This window comes from Dryas octopetala, chromosome 4 (assembly GCF_963921425.1).
Source record: "Dryas octopetala chromosome 4, drDryOcto1.1, whole genome shotgun sequence".
In the NCBI taxonomy this organism is placed as follows: Eukaryota; Viridiplantae; Streptophyta; class Magnoliopsida; order Rosales; family Rosaceae; genus Dryas; species Dryas octopetala.
This window is the reverse complement of record NC_141369.1, coordinates 6,507,318-6,524,776: the sequence shown is the minus strand read 5'-3', so window position 1 is coordinate 6,524,776 and position 17,459 is coordinate 6,507,318. Positions and strand designations below refer to the sequence as shown.

At 37.1% G+C, this 17,459-nt stretch overlaps 1 protein-coding gene across 4 annotated transcripts; it reads right to left on the bottom strand.

Annotated features, from left to right (window-relative positions):
- Positions 1–13,138: 13,138 nt before the first annotated feature.
- On the bottom strand, positions 13,139–17,237 carry LOC147286365 (zinc finger protein 7-like). Of its 4 annotated transcripts, none has more exons than XM_086240188.1 (3): positions 16,866–17,237; positions 13,612–14,506; positions 13,139–13,491 (listed from the first exon to the last, which is right to left on the bottom strand). In XM_086240188.1, the coding sequence occupies exon 2, from the start codon at positions 14,395–14,397 to the stop codon at positions 13,615–13,617; it is 783 nt and encodes a 260-aa protein (XP_086096314.1). In that variant the 5' UTR covers positions 14,398–14,506; positions 16,866–17,237; the 3' UTR covers positions 13,139–13,491; positions 13,612–13,614. The 4 variants fall into 4 exon arrangements, with proteins under 4 accessions (XP_086096314.1, XP_086096313.1, XP_086096311.1 ...); XM_086240187.1 differs by having other exon boundaries at positions 13,612–14,501; XM_086240185.1 differs by having other exon boundaries at positions 13,140–13,491; positions 16,863–17,237.
- Positions 17,238–17,459: the final 222 nt, after the last annotated feature.

Genomic DNA, 17,459 nt, shown 5'->3' with positions numbered 1-17,459 from the left:
GCCGGATCGTCACGAGCTACGGTCGTCTCGCCTAAAAAAAAGCAATAGCATACAATTAGACCCATGTCAACAACCAATAAGGTGTGTGTGCGTATAAGGAACCCGACATCCTAGCTACTTCACGTTCTTCCCTATGGTTATAAATTGCCTCTTTAAAAACTATGACACTCTAAAACCTATTCCCAAAACATCCTCGGCTCGACCCACGACACCCAAGATTTCAAACTAGACAAAAATCTCGAAATGAACCTTGCACGTGGCTCACCTAAAACAAGAAAATCATTCGAGGATAGCTTCATTATCTAAAAAGTGTCCAATTTCAATCTCAAATAAACTTTGGTCCACCCGAACAGCCTCCACCTACCAAAATCGATAATCAACTTAAAAAAAACATTTAAATTGATGCTAGATAATCAACATGACAGCGGGGTGGTCAGAGCCACCGCCGTCGCCTCTCAAAGTGGTGATACCAACATCGAATTCCATAATTTCTCCAAAATCCACAACCTTTTCGATTCTAAACTTCAATCGGGGTTTCATATGGATGAATATTGTCCAAAAATTATCTAAGAACAATCCTCAAATCCAAATTTTAAGGCAAACCCGAAATGGCTTGTAAACCTCTAACAATCAAGTCCCTCAATACCCAAAAACTATCCATTTCTCCAATTTGTTTCAAATTCCCAAAACTAGTCATAAATTAAGGGTTCCTAGGGACGAAAAATGTCCAAACACGTCCAAGAACACCTCCAGAAACTAAAATTTAAAGGGAACCCAAAATGGGTCCTAAACCCCAATTTTCCAAAATCACAAATACTCAAAATTGATAAGTAACACCATATGGGTTTGGAAGCCCATGAAGAGAGGAAGAAAACCCACTAACCAATTTCTTGATCGGAGCTCGAAGGTGGCCTGAATCGGCAAGAGAACGAACAGGAATGTGGGGACGGACAGGAATGACAAAATATTGGACATATTCAGAACGAAATTCACGCCCAGCGTGAATTGAATGAGGTCAACGTAATTCACGGAAAACCCCTGCCACTAGAAGGAGGAAATCAGGTAGCAATCACAAAATAGACAAATAGAGAATGTTCGACGTGTTTGCGGTATTTATAGTCCTTCACTCACTGCATTATCGTTAAACCAGTAGGGAGTTATCACATTCACAAGGAAGGGAATTCAACTCCCACATGATAATGCGCTGGTGGTCACGCTATAGATCGGAAACTCTCGAGTAAAAAGAGTAATGATAGATGGAGAGAGCAGCGCCGACGTGTTGTATTGGAACGAGTACAAACAAATGGGTTTTGAGCAAAGATGAGAATCGACCCAACCTATCGCCCATCACCGGATCCAATGGATCCAAAGAATAACCTGTAGGGGTGGGTGTTCTTAGCAATTTTGGGGTTTATGTTCTTTAATGGGGGTTTTGATTTCTAACTTGGTTTGAAGTTGGGTGTTTGATTGGGAGGCTTTAAACATGTTTCTAGTAGCCTAAGAAACTGATAATGATAAAAGAGACCAATTATCTTTTCCTTTTGAGGATTGCAACTTTTCTAAAAATTTTACAGTTTTCGGGTAACTCACTTTAAGGCCAATTATCTAGAGTTTTAATAGTCGATTTTGAATGATCTTTATATAATTGTAAAGAGAAGATGCATATATAGTTGTAAAATAAGTATAAATTTGCATAATTTGGTGAAGGTTTGATAGGTTAAAAGTCAAGCCAAAGTTGAGATAAAAACTAAAAAATAGGGGTTGTTTTTAAGAGGATGATGAACAATGACTAGCCAGCCACCTTCACTCGCTCCGCCGGTGCGTGGCAATGCGTGCAGCTATAAGTTATAGTGTGAGTTACAATTTTGATCCTCTCAACTTCGTTTTTCGATACGAGTCCAATGATACTAGTTTCTAGTCAATCTGACACCTATAAGTTAGAGTGAGTTACACTCTCCTTCAAAGGAGACTGAAATTAAATTAAATTTTGTTAAATTGTATCTAAACTATAGAATGTTAAATTGTTATAGACCCAAGCACGTGGAGACGTACCGAGAGAGAACCCGTGTTCAATAAATTAAGGTAGGTCGTACCCAATGATTGGACTATATTATAATTCATTCATAAATTCCAAATTAAATATCTAAGATTAATATTCAATGTCTAAATCAAAAGAAACATAAAATAGAATGAATTCTTGGTCTAAAACTATAAATAAATAAAAAAGGTTTAGAGTATAGAATAATCATACATTTTAATAGATGAATGAGCATCAACCAAATAGTATCATTGATTTTAAGTTTTGGTGATAGAGTAGAATTAAGCTTTATGGAATGAAAGAATTATAGAAAAAGATAGGTGGGTGAGATGATAGTTAAGGGGGTGGGGAAGTTAGTATATCAAAGGGTATTATATAAAAGTGTTTTGTAGGTGGATGTTTAAGTTAGTATATCAAAGGGTATTATAAGAATAAAGGGAGGTATGAAGAGTGTTTTTATATTATTCTTTTCAAATTTAATGGTCGATGTAAAAATAAAATGGGTGAGAAAATTAGACAAGGAGTATGAATATAAGCACTCTTTTATAATTATAACTAGGTTTATACGTGCTAGGCAAAAGAGGGTCAATTGGTTGATGGCCTTAATTAGGGCTGCCCATCGGTTGGTTCAGATCAATATTAGGGCTTGCCAAATCAAAACCAAAAAATTCGATATTTTTCGGTTCGGTAATTTTCGGTAAACTTCAGTTTTCGGTTCGATTTCGGTAATTTTGGTATAAGATACTTTCGGTTCATTTCGATTTATTTCGGTATATCTTCGGTTCATTTTCGGTTTACTTCAGTATATCTTCGGTTTATTTTTGGTTTAATTATAATAATACTAATTATTTATACCAATATAAATTAAAATTTAATCAAATATGATACATAAAATATAATGTTTGATGAATATATATTTGCACGAGTAGTATTGATAGTTTAGTATAATACTAGCATTAATTGCAATAATATTAATATTAGTAATAATATATACTAGTATAATTACTTTAATAATATGTATTCGTACATATCCTATTAATTTAGTATGTATATATATATCGATAAATATGAGTAGATATATATATATATATATGTGTATGCATTACTTATCTAAATATGAGATTCTTATTTTCCTAAAAATAATAATATTTACTTTATTAGAGAATGACTCTATATCTTAACTCATACTTTTGATAATATTAATATGATAACATATATTATACAATTATATTTTCTTATAATTGTTTAAGATATTAGTAGTTTAATATTTATTGTACCACTAACATAATAGTATTATATAAGCATATATAACTAAATTTCGGTAATTGTTTCAGTTTTTTTCGGTATATATTTCAGTTTTTTTCTGTAATAATCGATTCGGTTAATTTCTTTCATTAATAATTTTCGGTAATCGGTCAGTTTGCCAAACTTTTTTTGGTTTTTACCGAAACCAAACCAACTTTTTTCAGATTTTCGATTTTCAAATTGTAAAAATCAGTATACCAAACCAAAAAAATTTGGTTAATAGTCGGTCAGTTCGATAAAAACCAAACCAAAGAGCAGCCTTATAGCCTTAATGGCCTTTTCTACTAATTTTAGGCATATATTAGCTATTAATATTACAAGTTTCCATTTTTTATAAGTTGTCATTAAGAGGTTCGGTGAATAACCCTTTTTTAAAGCACTTGAAGACATTTAACCACCTTTTCTTAATTCTTAGAAATCTAACCAAAAATTGATATGAAAATACTTGATTACCCCTGAATTAAAATCTCAAAACCCTCTACCATTTTTCTTTTGCAAACGCTCTCTCTCTCTCTCTCTCTCTCTCTCTCTCTCTCTCATACACACACACACAAATTCACCCAGTATTAAATGAGCCCATCACCACTCAACCATGAAAAACCCCTCCAGCTGCCGAACCCGGCCAACATGACAACACCAAACACCCACCGTCCATGTCCCAAAACCAACTTCCTCCATTTCGACCCAATTTCTTCATCTCCCAATTTAAAACCCACTCCATCTTGGCCAATTCCTCCATTTCCAATTCATTAACCTTAGAAGTTTGTTGTATGCATAGCGTCAAACTCATATGGATTCATTGTTTTAATTTCTCATATTTTTGAAGAAGAGAAAAAAAAAAAAACAGACTCTAGGAGTACTCAACGGGTACTCGAGGGCGCTCGATAGGTACTCAAGGGAGGTCGACAGGTACTTGAGTAATGCTCGGCAGGTGCTCGAGTAGTGGTCGACGAGTACTCGAGTAAGTAATCTACAACCTGCAACTTAATTGTCCAATTTGCAACCTGCACCATGAAATTAGTTTCTTTAAAACCACAATTTGATGACTTCTTTCAAACGTGTTCTAAGCAAATCTTGGAGCTAACATGAGAAAAAGATGAAGTTAAATGGGACGTGAGGTGGAGACTGATGTGAGAGGAGAATGAGAGACTGATGTGAGAGGAGAATGAGAGACTGACATAGATGAGAGAGGCCATAGGGGAGAGGGTGAGTCAGGCGTGAGAGCAGATGAGGATGGTCTGAGAAGGAAACTTTATTGGTTTGAAGAGTGTTTAAGTCTTTTCCATTCTTATTTTGGCTAGTTTTCTAAGAGTTATCAAAAGTGGGTTAAAAGTCTTTAATGTGTTAAAAAAAAAAGGTCATTTTTCCTTTAAAACTATTAAAATAATTTAGACAAATTAAAAACTTTTTGTTTATAAAGATCAATAGCTAACTTAAAAGGAAGTGAATGATGCCCTGTTAATTACATGTGTCTATAAGTCCACTAGCTTCATGTGATTTCCTTAAAAAAAAAAAAAAAAACACTTTAAACATGATCATCAATAACTTTTACATAAGTTGGTCATAATAAACTTACTTTCTAACTTATGATAACCAAATATAAATTTGTATGTCTGAATAAGCATAAGAACTACCCATGTAAGAGCTTTCAAAAAATACTATCAATGTACATAAATGTTATTATGAAATGATTTAGTATTTAGATATATATTAAAGATATTGGAAAAAATTAAAAGAAATTACAATTAATTTAGGGTTTGAATGCTCACCCTTGCGTAGACATGATGTGTTGGCGCTGACCATTTGTTATGTAATTCGCTGACAGCTAGAGAGGTGGAGGTCACACCAAATGCAAGACCCAAAGATTCATTTGATTGGCACTCACTAGGACATAACATAGCACTCTAAGGCACGATTCTTGGACATCTTTGTTATGAATGGAGGAGTCAAAGTAGAGAACCAGATAATCAAGAAGGTCTGCTCAGACTTGGCCGTTGACCTCAAAGATCTAAGAGACAAGCAAGAAGTGGGGGTTTGAGGTTGTAGTATAAGAAATAAATGGACCTAAGCATTGTCCTATACGAATTAAACAACACACTAATACTTGAGAAGCAAGTAATAGGATTGTTATGATCGAGAACACCATCAATAAGAGTCCACTTGAGTCAGGTTTACTAATCTGCATTGGACTAGATTTTCTTAGATAAATAGTTTTCGTTAACTCTATGTGAGGTACTGATTAAGCAAGTTTTTATAGAGTCATATTATGATTGAATTCTGGAGTCCTTTATGGGAGGAATGTACTAGGATTCTATGAGTACTCTATATAAGCATAGGTCCCTGATCACACAGCTAATAGAACGATATAGCTCTGCCCTATTAGTGAGAGAGTTCATTCATTTTTGTGCTGGTTAGAAGACTTGAGCATCTTGAACGGAGGTATTCGATTGCTAGAAGTATGCCTTCATCAGGTTTAGTAGTTGATCATTATCAGTTGAATTTATGTCTTAACATAAAAGCAGCTTAGTTTGCCTATGCTCATCTTTTTCTGTCGTGTTTATCCTATGTAAAACTATATGTTCAAAAAATATATATGATGGCCTCATTGCCTCATTGGCGACAACAATCATAAACAATACCTACATTTCATGCTTTTGGAGAACAATTTTTTGAAATGATCAAACATTAATTCTTAACACTTTTATTTCCGAAATATGGACGTCTTTCTTTTGCTTCTTTTTTTTTTTTTTTGGCCATTGTATTTCTTTTGCTTAATGGATGCATGGTGGCTTCAAATATGCTTAGTAATTTACCCTCATGCCTCTAGACCAGAAAGAAAAGGTCTTATTATTATTAAGATAATGTTGTAAAAGTATGTGGAAAATAGGGTTTGTGGAAAAGAGAGGCAAAGAGAATATGATCTGTCACTTTCATTCATCTTATAAATATTCTTATATAGAGGTAATGTTTACTAGGTTTTGAATATTTACTAGTATGCCCCTACAACTAATTACAAGAATAGCCACACTTAATAATGTATTTACAACACTTCCCCTTGGATATTCCATATCATTAGTGTTGTCTTTGCTATGCGCTTCTAAGTTGCCTCATTAAAACCTTGCCAGGTAATAAAAATCCTGTGGGAACAAAAACAACCCTAGTCGAAAGAAAAAGAGTGCAACGCGCGTGAGTGTGGAGAAGTCGCATCAGAACCTCGAAAGTAGGTGAAGTTATATCTTCTAGATCATGAGCAGATAGTATGTCTATGCATGGGAGCGGGATGCATTAGAGATGCTACACCAAAACCTTGCCCGGTAAACCCAATGGGAGAAACCCATGGTCGAAGGGAAAAGATGAGCAAATGCATATATATCAGATCAACACATCTTCAGGATGTAGTATGAGTAGGGTGACCATGCCAAGATGTGCCTCATTAAAACCCTGTCAGGTAACAAAACCCGGTGGGACAAAATAACCCTGGACGAAGGACAAAAGAGTATACGATGGTCAAGCGAGTATGCTTCGGGATACTCCCCCTGATGTCGACTCCCCCTGAAGACTACATACTAGGTAAATCAGCCAACCTATGCAAACCAATACCTCGAACATGCATCAAGAACGTGGACTTTGGCAGTGACTTGGTGAAGAGGTCTGCATGGTTGTCTTGAGATCAGATCTACTTGACTTCAATCATCTGATGCTCTTGTTGCTGTTGATTGAAGAAGAACTTCGGTGCAATATACTTGGTGTTGTCTCCTTTGATGAAACCCGTCTTCATCTGCTGGATGCAAACGACATTATCCTCATAGATAATCGTTGGTTCATCAGTGGTGAAATTCAGCCCACATGTACTTCAAACATGTTTGGAAACTGCTCTTAGCCATATACATTCACGAACTGTTTCGTGAAGGGCTAGAATCTCAGCATGATTCAAAGAGGTAGCAACAAGGATATGTTTCGTAGACCTCCAAGATATTTTTGTATTCCCAATAGTAAAGACATAACCAATTTGGGAATGCGCCTTGTGCGGGTCTAATAGATACCCTGCGTCAGCATATCCAACAAGGCGGGCATCATTCAGAGGATCGAGGGGGTTCGATCCATTCCTTGATGCGTAGCTAGGGATAGAATAAGCCCATATCCGTCGTACCTCTAAGGTAGCGGAAAATGTCTTTTATGCCATTCCAGTGGCAGCGTGTTGGCGCAGAGCTATATCTAGCTAACAAGTTCATAGCGAATGAGATGTCCGATCTAGTACATTGAGTCAAGTACAATAATGCGCCTATTGCACTTAGATATGAGACTTCTGGTGCCAATATCTCTTCGTTATCATTTGCGGGACGAAACGGATCCTTCTTAGGATCTAGACTACGGACGATCATGAGCGTGCTAGAAGGCTTCGCTTTATCCTCATTAAAGCGCCTTAACATCTTCTGGATGTAATTCGGTTGATGGACTAGAATTCCATCTGCACGGTGCTCGAGTTCCAGGTTGAGACAGAAATTCGTTCTCCCAAGATCTTTTATCTTAAATTCCAACTTCAGGTGTTTAGTTGTTTCCTTGATCTTTTCAGGAGTACCAATTAGATTCATGTCATCGACATAACAACTACAATAGCAAAGCCGGAACTAGTTCTTAATAAACACGCAAGAGCATAGAACATTATTCACATATTTCATCCCGATCAAATACTCACTTAGACGATTTTGCCACCTTCGTCCGGATTGTTTCAATCCATAAAGTGAACGCCTCAAACTAATGGAGAGCATGTTCCGTGGTCTGGAACTATTTGCATCGGGTGTCTTAAGTCTTTCGGGAACTTTCATATATATATATATATATATATATCTCTGTATCAAGATCCCCATAGAGATAAGCAGTGACCACATCCATAACCTGCATACTCAGTTTTTCGAAAACTACCAAACTGATAAGGTAGCGGAACGTTATGACGTCCATTACGGGGGAATAAACTTCCTCGTAATCAATCCCAGGGCGTTGAGAAAATCCTTGCGCCACTAGACGAGCCTTGTATCTCACAATCTCGTTTTTCTCATTACGCTTCCTTACAAATACTCATTTAAATTCTACAGGTTTAACATGGGGAAGGTGTACGAACGACATGCCCAAACACCTTTCTCTTTGTCAAGGAATCTAATTCGACCTGAATTGCTTCTTTCCATTTTGGCCAGTCGTCTCGACGTTGACATTCATCAACGGAGTGAGGTTCGATGTCATCGCTAGTTATGATTTCGGTAGCTGCCGCGAATACAAATATATCATCGATGATAATCTCGTTTCGATTCTAGAGCTCACTTAAGTATGCATAATTTATAGAGATCTCTATGTTATCGGGAGTGGGTTCAAACGTTGGAGCGTCCCCCAACGCCGTCTCTTCTGGGATTGACCCATAATCCGGAACTATTTCGTGAGATGGATCGATTGAGATCGCGATGTCAAAGGGACTCGTTTGTGCCAAATTTATCCTCTTCCGGGGATAAGAGTCCATCGAACCTAGTGGTCAACCTCACTTCTAGGTAGGGACATATGATTGGTTAGCCGCTATGGTCGTACCTTGTCCATCTGGGACGACACGTCCTTCGGGGACGGATATCCTTGCAGGCACGTTTGCAGCAGGTATATGTGATCTCGTCACTTTAGCTAGATCAGAGAATGCGTCTAGCATATTATGGATACTCTATAGATCTAGCGTTCTCTGCACTTCGCTATCACATTGTGCGGTTCGAAGATCGAGATGAGACATAGTGGGGACATTCCATGTCAATTCACATTGTTCTTTAGGAACGGTGACATTCTTATCTCCCCCTAACGGCAGGAAGACTGTCTCATCAAAGTGACAATCCGCAAATCTGGCAGTAAAGAGATCGCCTGTCAAGGGCTCTAAAAAGCGTATAATGGATGGGGATCCATAATCGACATATATGTCCATTGTTCGTTGAGGACCCATTTTTGGTACGTTGTAGCGGCGCAACTGGCACGTAAACTGCATACCCAAATATGCTTATGTACGAAACGTCAGGTTCGTACCCAGTCACTAGCTGTAAAGCGGAGTAAGGTTGGCTAGCAGTGGGCCTCAACCGGACCAACATGGTTGCATGCAAGATTGCATAGCCCCACGCAGAAATTGGAAGCTTGCTACGCATAACCAAGGTTCGTGCGATCATTTGTAATCTTTGAATGAACGCTTCTGTGAGACCATTCTGGGTGTAAACATGGGGAACTCGATGTTCAACATTAATCCCAAGGGACATGCAATAATCATCGAAAGTTTTTGATGTAAACTCTCCGATATTATCAAGTCTTCTAGACTTTATAGGATAATCCGTGTGGTGAGCCTTTTGGGCGAGAAGTGTAGCAAAAGCAGCGTTTCTTGTGGATAATAGTGTAACATGTGATCACTTTGTCGATGTATCAACCAAAACCATGAAATATTTAAATGGTCCGCATGGTGGTTGGATAAGTCCACAAATATTCCCTTGTATCCTTTGCAAGAAAATGATGAAGTCTTTACTAGTCTTTGCATATGATGGTCTAGTATTCAACTTTCTGAGCGAGCAAGTTTGACATAGTGTGTCACTAAACACAAGATCCTTATTAGTAAGGGGATGCCCGTTTGATGAATTGAGGATACGGCGCATCATACTTTGACCTGGGTATCCCAACTGGTTATGCCATAGAAAGAAACTGCTCAAATTGGTTAACTTCTGGTTAACTATGTGATTGGCCTCAATCGATCTAATGGTGGTCATGTAAAGACCGCTCGAGAGACATTTCAATTTCTCCAATATACACTTCTGGCCATACAAATTGGAGGTTATGCAAAGATATTTCACTCCATTTTCCTCAGTGGTTTCAACGTGATAACCATTGGCTCGAATATCCTTAAATCTCAACAACGTTCTTCTGGAACTTGGAGAATGTAAGGCTTCATTAATGGTAATTCAGTACTATTGGACAACATAAAAATGGGCTTTGCCATGGCCCTCTATCAGGTTGGATTGGCCTAATATGGTTGTCACAGAGGTATGAGTAAGCAATAAGTTTGAAAAATACTTCCAATCTTGGAGTATGGTGTTGGTAGTAGCACTGTCTGCCAGACAACAAACTTCCCCACTAAACATGCTTATTCATAAATTTAATTCAATGGATCACATGTATGAAAATAACTTGATTGAATTAAATAATATTCGAGAATAACCAAATTTCTAGAACAAATAATCCAAGTCATAAATCACCAAAATAATCCGAATAAGAAAAACATTATTCAGAAAATAACTACGACACAAGTGCCGATCATATCCATGTCATCGAGTTTCTAGTCCTCGAAGTGTCCAGGTTCAACCTGGAAATCAGTGACCTCTAGGGTGGTATCCATAGGAAATGATCTCTCAACGAGATTGATCTCTCGAGTTCCGCGACTAGCGTAATACTCATCTACAGCTTGCGCTGATGCACGGCAGGTGCGAGACTAGTGATCAGTTCCTCCACATCGGTAACAGAGATCATTCTGATTCTGATTCTGGTTTTGGTTCTGATTCTGGTGGCAACGGGCCGGACCAGTGTTCCTCTCATATCGAGTTCTTAGGGCCGAGGGACCGTGGTTCCTACCACGTGGGCCATGGCCACGTTGGCCTCGGTCATATAGGTCATTCCTCTGAGAACCTTTCCTTCCATATCTCGGGCAGTCGGACTTTGTGCCCTTTCCATGACCTCGGCATCCTCTTTCGCGGTTTGAATCGCGATGAGCAACAACGTTTGCTTCAGGCAATGGTGCTGCTTTAGTACCGACAGGTCGAGCTTGATCATTTCTTATTAATAAGTTGTTGTTCTTTTCAGCGAACAATAAAGTAGTGATCAATTCCGAGAACTTAGTAAAATTCATCTCCCTATATTGTTACTGCAGGACGAAACAGGAGGTAGGGAAGGTGGAGAAAGGCTTCTCCAATAGGTCAGCTTCGGTGAGCTCCTCTCCACCAAATTTGAGGAGTGACTGGATCCAGAAAATCTCCGAATTATACTCATTCACGGATTTGAAATCCTGGAAACGGATGTTCTGCCAATCATGTCTTGCTTCAGGCAAGAAAATGGTCTTTTGATGGTTAAACCGCTCTTCTAGAGCGACCCAAAGAGCTCGTCGATCCTCTTCAGCGAGGTACTCAACTTGGAGTGCTTCCTTCATATGTTTTTAATGAAGATCATGACACTTGCCTTAAGGGACTCTGCGACAACATTGTCAGCATTAATTGTCGACCTCATCTTCTTGGTAGTCAAATGAAGCTTAACATCTTGAGTCCACTTTAGATAGTTTCTTCCGGAAACTTCCAAAGCGACAAAATCAAGCTTGTTGAGATTTGACATTCTTTGGTTGAAAGAAACAAATAATCATAATTAATGCTTTGGGCAATAACATCCATAAGCAATAAATAAGAACTTCAAGTTCTATAACATGGTATAGACATGTAAAATCTACTAGTTTTATAATGTATAGTGAATTTATGAAGTTTACTTCAGGTTCCTAATACGGCATTATTGAAGCTACAGGTTCAATATTTATGTATGAACTACTGGTTCATTAATTACCTGCAATTTCTACACATATACTCTAGTGCAAAAATTTAAACAAGTAAAATGTTCATATACCCAAGTAGAACAGAAAAGTATCACAAAATTGTTTGAATAAAAGTTTCTGGCATTTAGGGTATATATATTAAATGGTTTGCATACTAACAATAAACCATCAGCAACACAGTGGTTAAGGTGCAATGTGGTGCACAAGAGGTCTTGGGTTCAAACCCCAGGCATGACAAGAATTAACATTTCCTTTTCACAAAGTTTCAGGAGGGGGTGGTTTTCTGATCACCCAAAAATTCTTCCCTTTTTTATTTTAATCATTCAACTCAAATACATGTATAAAATATATAATCCCAAATAAATCAATCTCATATAAATTTAGGATTTATGCCTCATGGAGATTTTTTTTCAATCAATCAAGGTTAAATAACCATGAACATAAAATTATTTTATAAAACCTACTTGGTTGAAGAACAGATTGAATGATGATCTTATTTTGTTTGGCGATCCACAATCCAAAGAACTTTTCGTGCTGATAACGTGTTGTAAAAGTATGTGGAAAATAGGGTTTGTGGAAAAGAGAGGCAGAGAGAATATGATTTGTCACTTTCATTCATCTTATAAATATTCTTATATAGAGGTAGGGTTTACTAGGTTTTTAATATTTACTAGTATGCCCCTACAACTAATTACAGGAATAGCCACACTTAATAATGTATTTACAACAGATAACTGATAAATTGAACTCTGCCTCTTTATCCATGATATTTGACACTATATGTACCTAATGTTCAAAGTATCTGATATCAGGAATTTAGAACCTTGTCTTACAATATATAATTTCATATACCTCTCCACCTATTAGCGATTGGTTTTGGGTTGAATGCTCTAACTTATGTACTTGAGATTTAGATGTAAATTGTGTTTTATAAGGGAAGTAAAAGTGCTTACTTTGAAAATTATAATATGCATATTTGTCACAGTTTCTATAGTAACAGGAAGATCATTCCAAAGCACATTTCAACCATCAAACAAGACTTGGCCTCCCTAACAACTGCGTTTTGACTCACTCCAGGCTCCAGCATGGCTTAAGTTTAAGAAATGTATATCAAATATTGCAGAAGACCAGAACTCTCACATCAAATATTCAGCTACAAGTTATATATACCATATAGCTAGCTCATAATAGCTAGTGGGCTGAGCATATACAGGTCCCTTCATTGCAGAAATTAAAGACAAAACAAACCACATTTGTACTTTATTATGCACCATGGAGCAGAATACAATGAGTTTTCGATCAGAGAAAAATCATGTAACATAGAATTAACTGAGGATATATATAAGTGCAAGTTTGAAATGATTGTAATTCTATAAAAATTAGAATCCATGCTCCACGGTCATGTAGGGGCAAGAAAGGGCAAATGAAAGATGATCGAGCATAGAGTTAGCACTAGTACCATGGCAAACCAAAACATTTATGTCACAAGATCGCAAAGGAGCTCCCAAATAATCCTCATAGAGCTCTTATACACTGACAAGGTAAAAACATCGAAGTGCTGCAAATAAGAAGAAAGGGAAAGAATATAAACTTGAGCCATATAAATGGTTCATGTGTATCTCACTGTACAGGAGAGAACAACAACATATAGAAATACCAAAGCCTGTAGGAACCAAACCTTTCAAAGTTTTAGTGTGAGATCTGGTGTAGAGTTGTCTATGTCCACTGGTTGTGTGATCTCAAAATTTATATTTGAACTTTCAGTCAGTACAAAACTTGGATGAGTATTACTCTCAGCAACCTGACGGAAACTACCAGGCCATGACAGCTCCGCGCCATCATCCACCAAGAAAATTGGTACACCCAAATACCCATGTTCAAACCTTGCAGTACTGTTTCCAATCTCAGCAGGCCTCAATACTGGTGGTGCAAACCCATGATGCAGGGATGAGTGTGCTTTGATTCCTAGCGACTTGAATGACGATCCGTGAAGAGGCAAAGATGCCAGGCTGGCATACCTCTCAGAGAAAATACTCATTCGCATAGCGCGCTTTGCCAGTGTCCTTTCTTTCTTATGTGCATTTTGGTGGCCACCGAGAGCCTGTGAGCTCAAGAATTTGCATTGACAGTAATTGCAAGAAAAAACTCGTGGAATGGCGGCTGCTGTTGTCTTATGAGATGCAGGTTCATTACTACTCTCACTTGTGCTTGACAATGAGAGTCCTATTGAATCCCTTCCCCCTAAATCCTCATTATTGAAGCTAAGAGTCAAGTCAAGGGAAATCGGCCGCAACCCTTCTTGAGGTGCAATGGAATTTGCATGATGGACAGAGTTAGTGATGCTATCATTGGAGGTATTAGCAGAAGTTTCTTGGATGGACATGTTTGAAGCAACTTGACTGCTAACATCAGAATCATTTTTTGATGGGGCTTCCACTTCAAGGTCAAAGCTGTTTGTTTTCATGATTGAGCTGTCTTTTAGTTGAGGAGACAGTTTACATATCCGACTTGAAATAATCGGATTGAGCCAGTCTGTTACACGATAAGTAAGGACTAGATGATCTTATCCTGCACTTTGAGATACAAAGAATAGACAACATATAAGAATTCACTTTCACCTGACAGGAAAAGATGAACTTGAAAATTACAGTATAAACTTCTTGATTCATCACAACTAATTTCTTATGTTTTGATCGATTGCAACTTACCCTATAAGTATCTGTCCAACTTTAAAGAACCAATATACAAAAGCTAAACTCTTAAAATCCGGAGCAGAGAGAGGGGAAACATAAAAAATCTGAAGTGCAAGTACCAAGTATTATAAATTAAACAAAGAGTATGAATGCAAAAAGATAGAAACATAAAAATATTTAAAGATGTCACACACACCCCTAAGTTATATGCCTTTATTCAAGTAATGGGTCCAATCCGTTAATACATTCTGTACGCCACTCATATTTTGGCTTATTTTAGACTAATTTCTTTTACATTTCCTTAATACATTCTTGTAATCCCTTTATACACCTCAAAGAATCAAGCTCATTACAACTCATTATCATTGCAACGAAACCTTATTCCAACTTTGCAGTTAGGGATACATATTTTGCAGCATACTTATCCATAAGTTCTTTTATCTTTGCCACGGACCTTGATTACCAAACATTTTCTTTGAACAACATTGGCAGCTCCTTCTATTTTACATTGTTTCTGAAGACCAAAACCATCCTAATCAGCTTTTCCTCTGTATACATAACTCCAAAAATTCGTTTATCTCTGTGTCATTATGTCGACTCAGTTCATATTTCTATAATGTAGACTTTAGATAACTAATATTAAAAATTCAAAATCACAGTCATATAACATTAAAAGCACTTGAAACTTCTGTCATCTAACTTCATTTAAGCAACACCCTTGTAATCTTTCCATTCTTAAAAGTTGTTGGACTATGGAATACAAGCGGTCATTAAGGTGTCCTTATTGCCACCGATACTATGATCTCTCATTATACCACAATTTTCTAAACAAATAAGATTCAACTCATCCTAACCCATAGATTATCTGGTGCTCAAAGCTCACTCAAATAGTAGAATCCAATGCTAAAGATTTTGGTTCTGTGGTGATCCCATCTGTAAGCAAATTTTTTGGTAGATATAGAGGCAGAGAGAATGAGATTACAATTCTCATCTCTTAAAAGCAAACACGCCCAAATAGGCATTAGCATCATCAAAAGACATAGAATTACAAACAAATGAAACATTCTGTTGTTTTATTTCAAAAACAAGAGAAGAGGCCAGCATCTTGAAATGCCACAGAGAGGAGTATATATATTAAAAGAGATACATGAAGGCTAAGCCACCGCGTCCAATCGATTCTTACAAGGAAAAACTTTGCAGGATAGAATTAGAAAAGCAGGTATCCAATAAGTGATAAGACATGCACAGAGCAGGAAGATGTATTTTAGGGAAAAAGAAAACACCACTCAAAATTTCAAGCAATCAAGTGAATGAGCTCTCTCTCAGAGATAAAACACATACTAATGGTATTATATCCTTTTTTACTTTTATAATTATATAAGCACTTGCACTAAAGGAATTTCAAACATATAAATTAGTTACACCAAAAAAACATTTGCCAACTTTAGTCAAACATAAACAAATTCCAGTCAAGTAAGAGGATAAGAGAAAGATGAAATTCTAAGAAAATGACAAAGGACTTAGAACTGGTAATACACAACTACAACATCTATGAAAACTATGTTATAAGGAAAGGTAACCAAGGCCAAGAATCTAAAGCATGGTTAAGAAAACAACAAGTATATCATAAAACATGCAAGCATGGAATCTAGTTCTGTCAATATCTACCCTGAAGCAAGTTAGTACTCGACTCATATTCACCCTCAAATTAGCCAAAAGTAAGGTTTTAGGTGACTTTTTTGCAAGAAAACTTCATACAAATTAACGAATTGGGGAGGTGTTAAGGGGAAATTGGTTTTGAAATTTATTATATGAACACTAAATCTAGAAGTGGTATAACTTACTAGAAGAAATAAAGATTGTAGAAGACAGCTTAGATTAGAGAGACCTAGGAATTGCATGCCATAAACACATAATTGGTATCTCATCCTGAAATATTTTTGGAAAATTTTAACTTTGTATAGAAAAATGAAATAAAATATATAGCAAACATCTTTTCTAGACTAAGCAAATTCAGATACTATTCCAAAACATGGGGGCGAAGGGAATTGAGGGCCACTTATCAGAATTGTAGCCAGGGATTGAAAGTGGTCAATATACATGAGACCCTGAATCCAACAACATTTGAAAGCAGCCTAGCTAGTATAAAATAAAAGACTATCAACTGGTGATTTCTATGCAATCACACATAAACAAGAACATGTAAAAATTAGAGAAGGATGGCAGAGCAAAGTACCACCATCAAGATGATCAAGATCAATTGGGTAGCTAGCTCCTTGATATCCATTCACAGTGCTTTAAATTTGGAGACATGTGCTTCAGTGTTGGTTGTCAGATAGTACGGTTGATGATGAACTGAAGACAGAACAGGCTTGTGGGTTTGATGGCTTTTACCAAAACAGATGGTGGGTGAGTTGAGACAGACTGAGACTGAGAAAGAAAGAAGGTACTAAAAATTTGAAGAAAAAGGAAATGGACAAGAAAGAGGGGAAAAAGAAGGTGGGTATTGTATCGATTGATGTTTAATCATGGGAAAGCAAAGGTAAGAGGAGGGTGGTGACTGGTGAAGGGTGGGGAATAATGGTGGGACGTCAGAGAGTCAGAGCAAAAGCTAGTGTGGGGACAAATTTAAGAAAGATAAAGGAAGGATATGACATATATAATTCCTCTCTCTCTCTCTCTCTCTCTCTCTCTCTCTCTCAACTCTCAGTTGAAGGAAATTAGAGTATGGCACATTACATTTTTCACACCCGCACATGTTACGTCACTTAATATATTTATATGTGTGGATAATTTATGTTAGATTATGTGGAGTATATATGATCATTTGGTC

Excerpts from the sequence above, each read along its gene's own strand:
- LOC147286365 (XM_086240188.1), bottom strand. The coding sequence starts at position 14,397 with ATGAAAACAAACAGCTTTGACCTTGAAGTGGAAGCCCCATCAAAAAAT.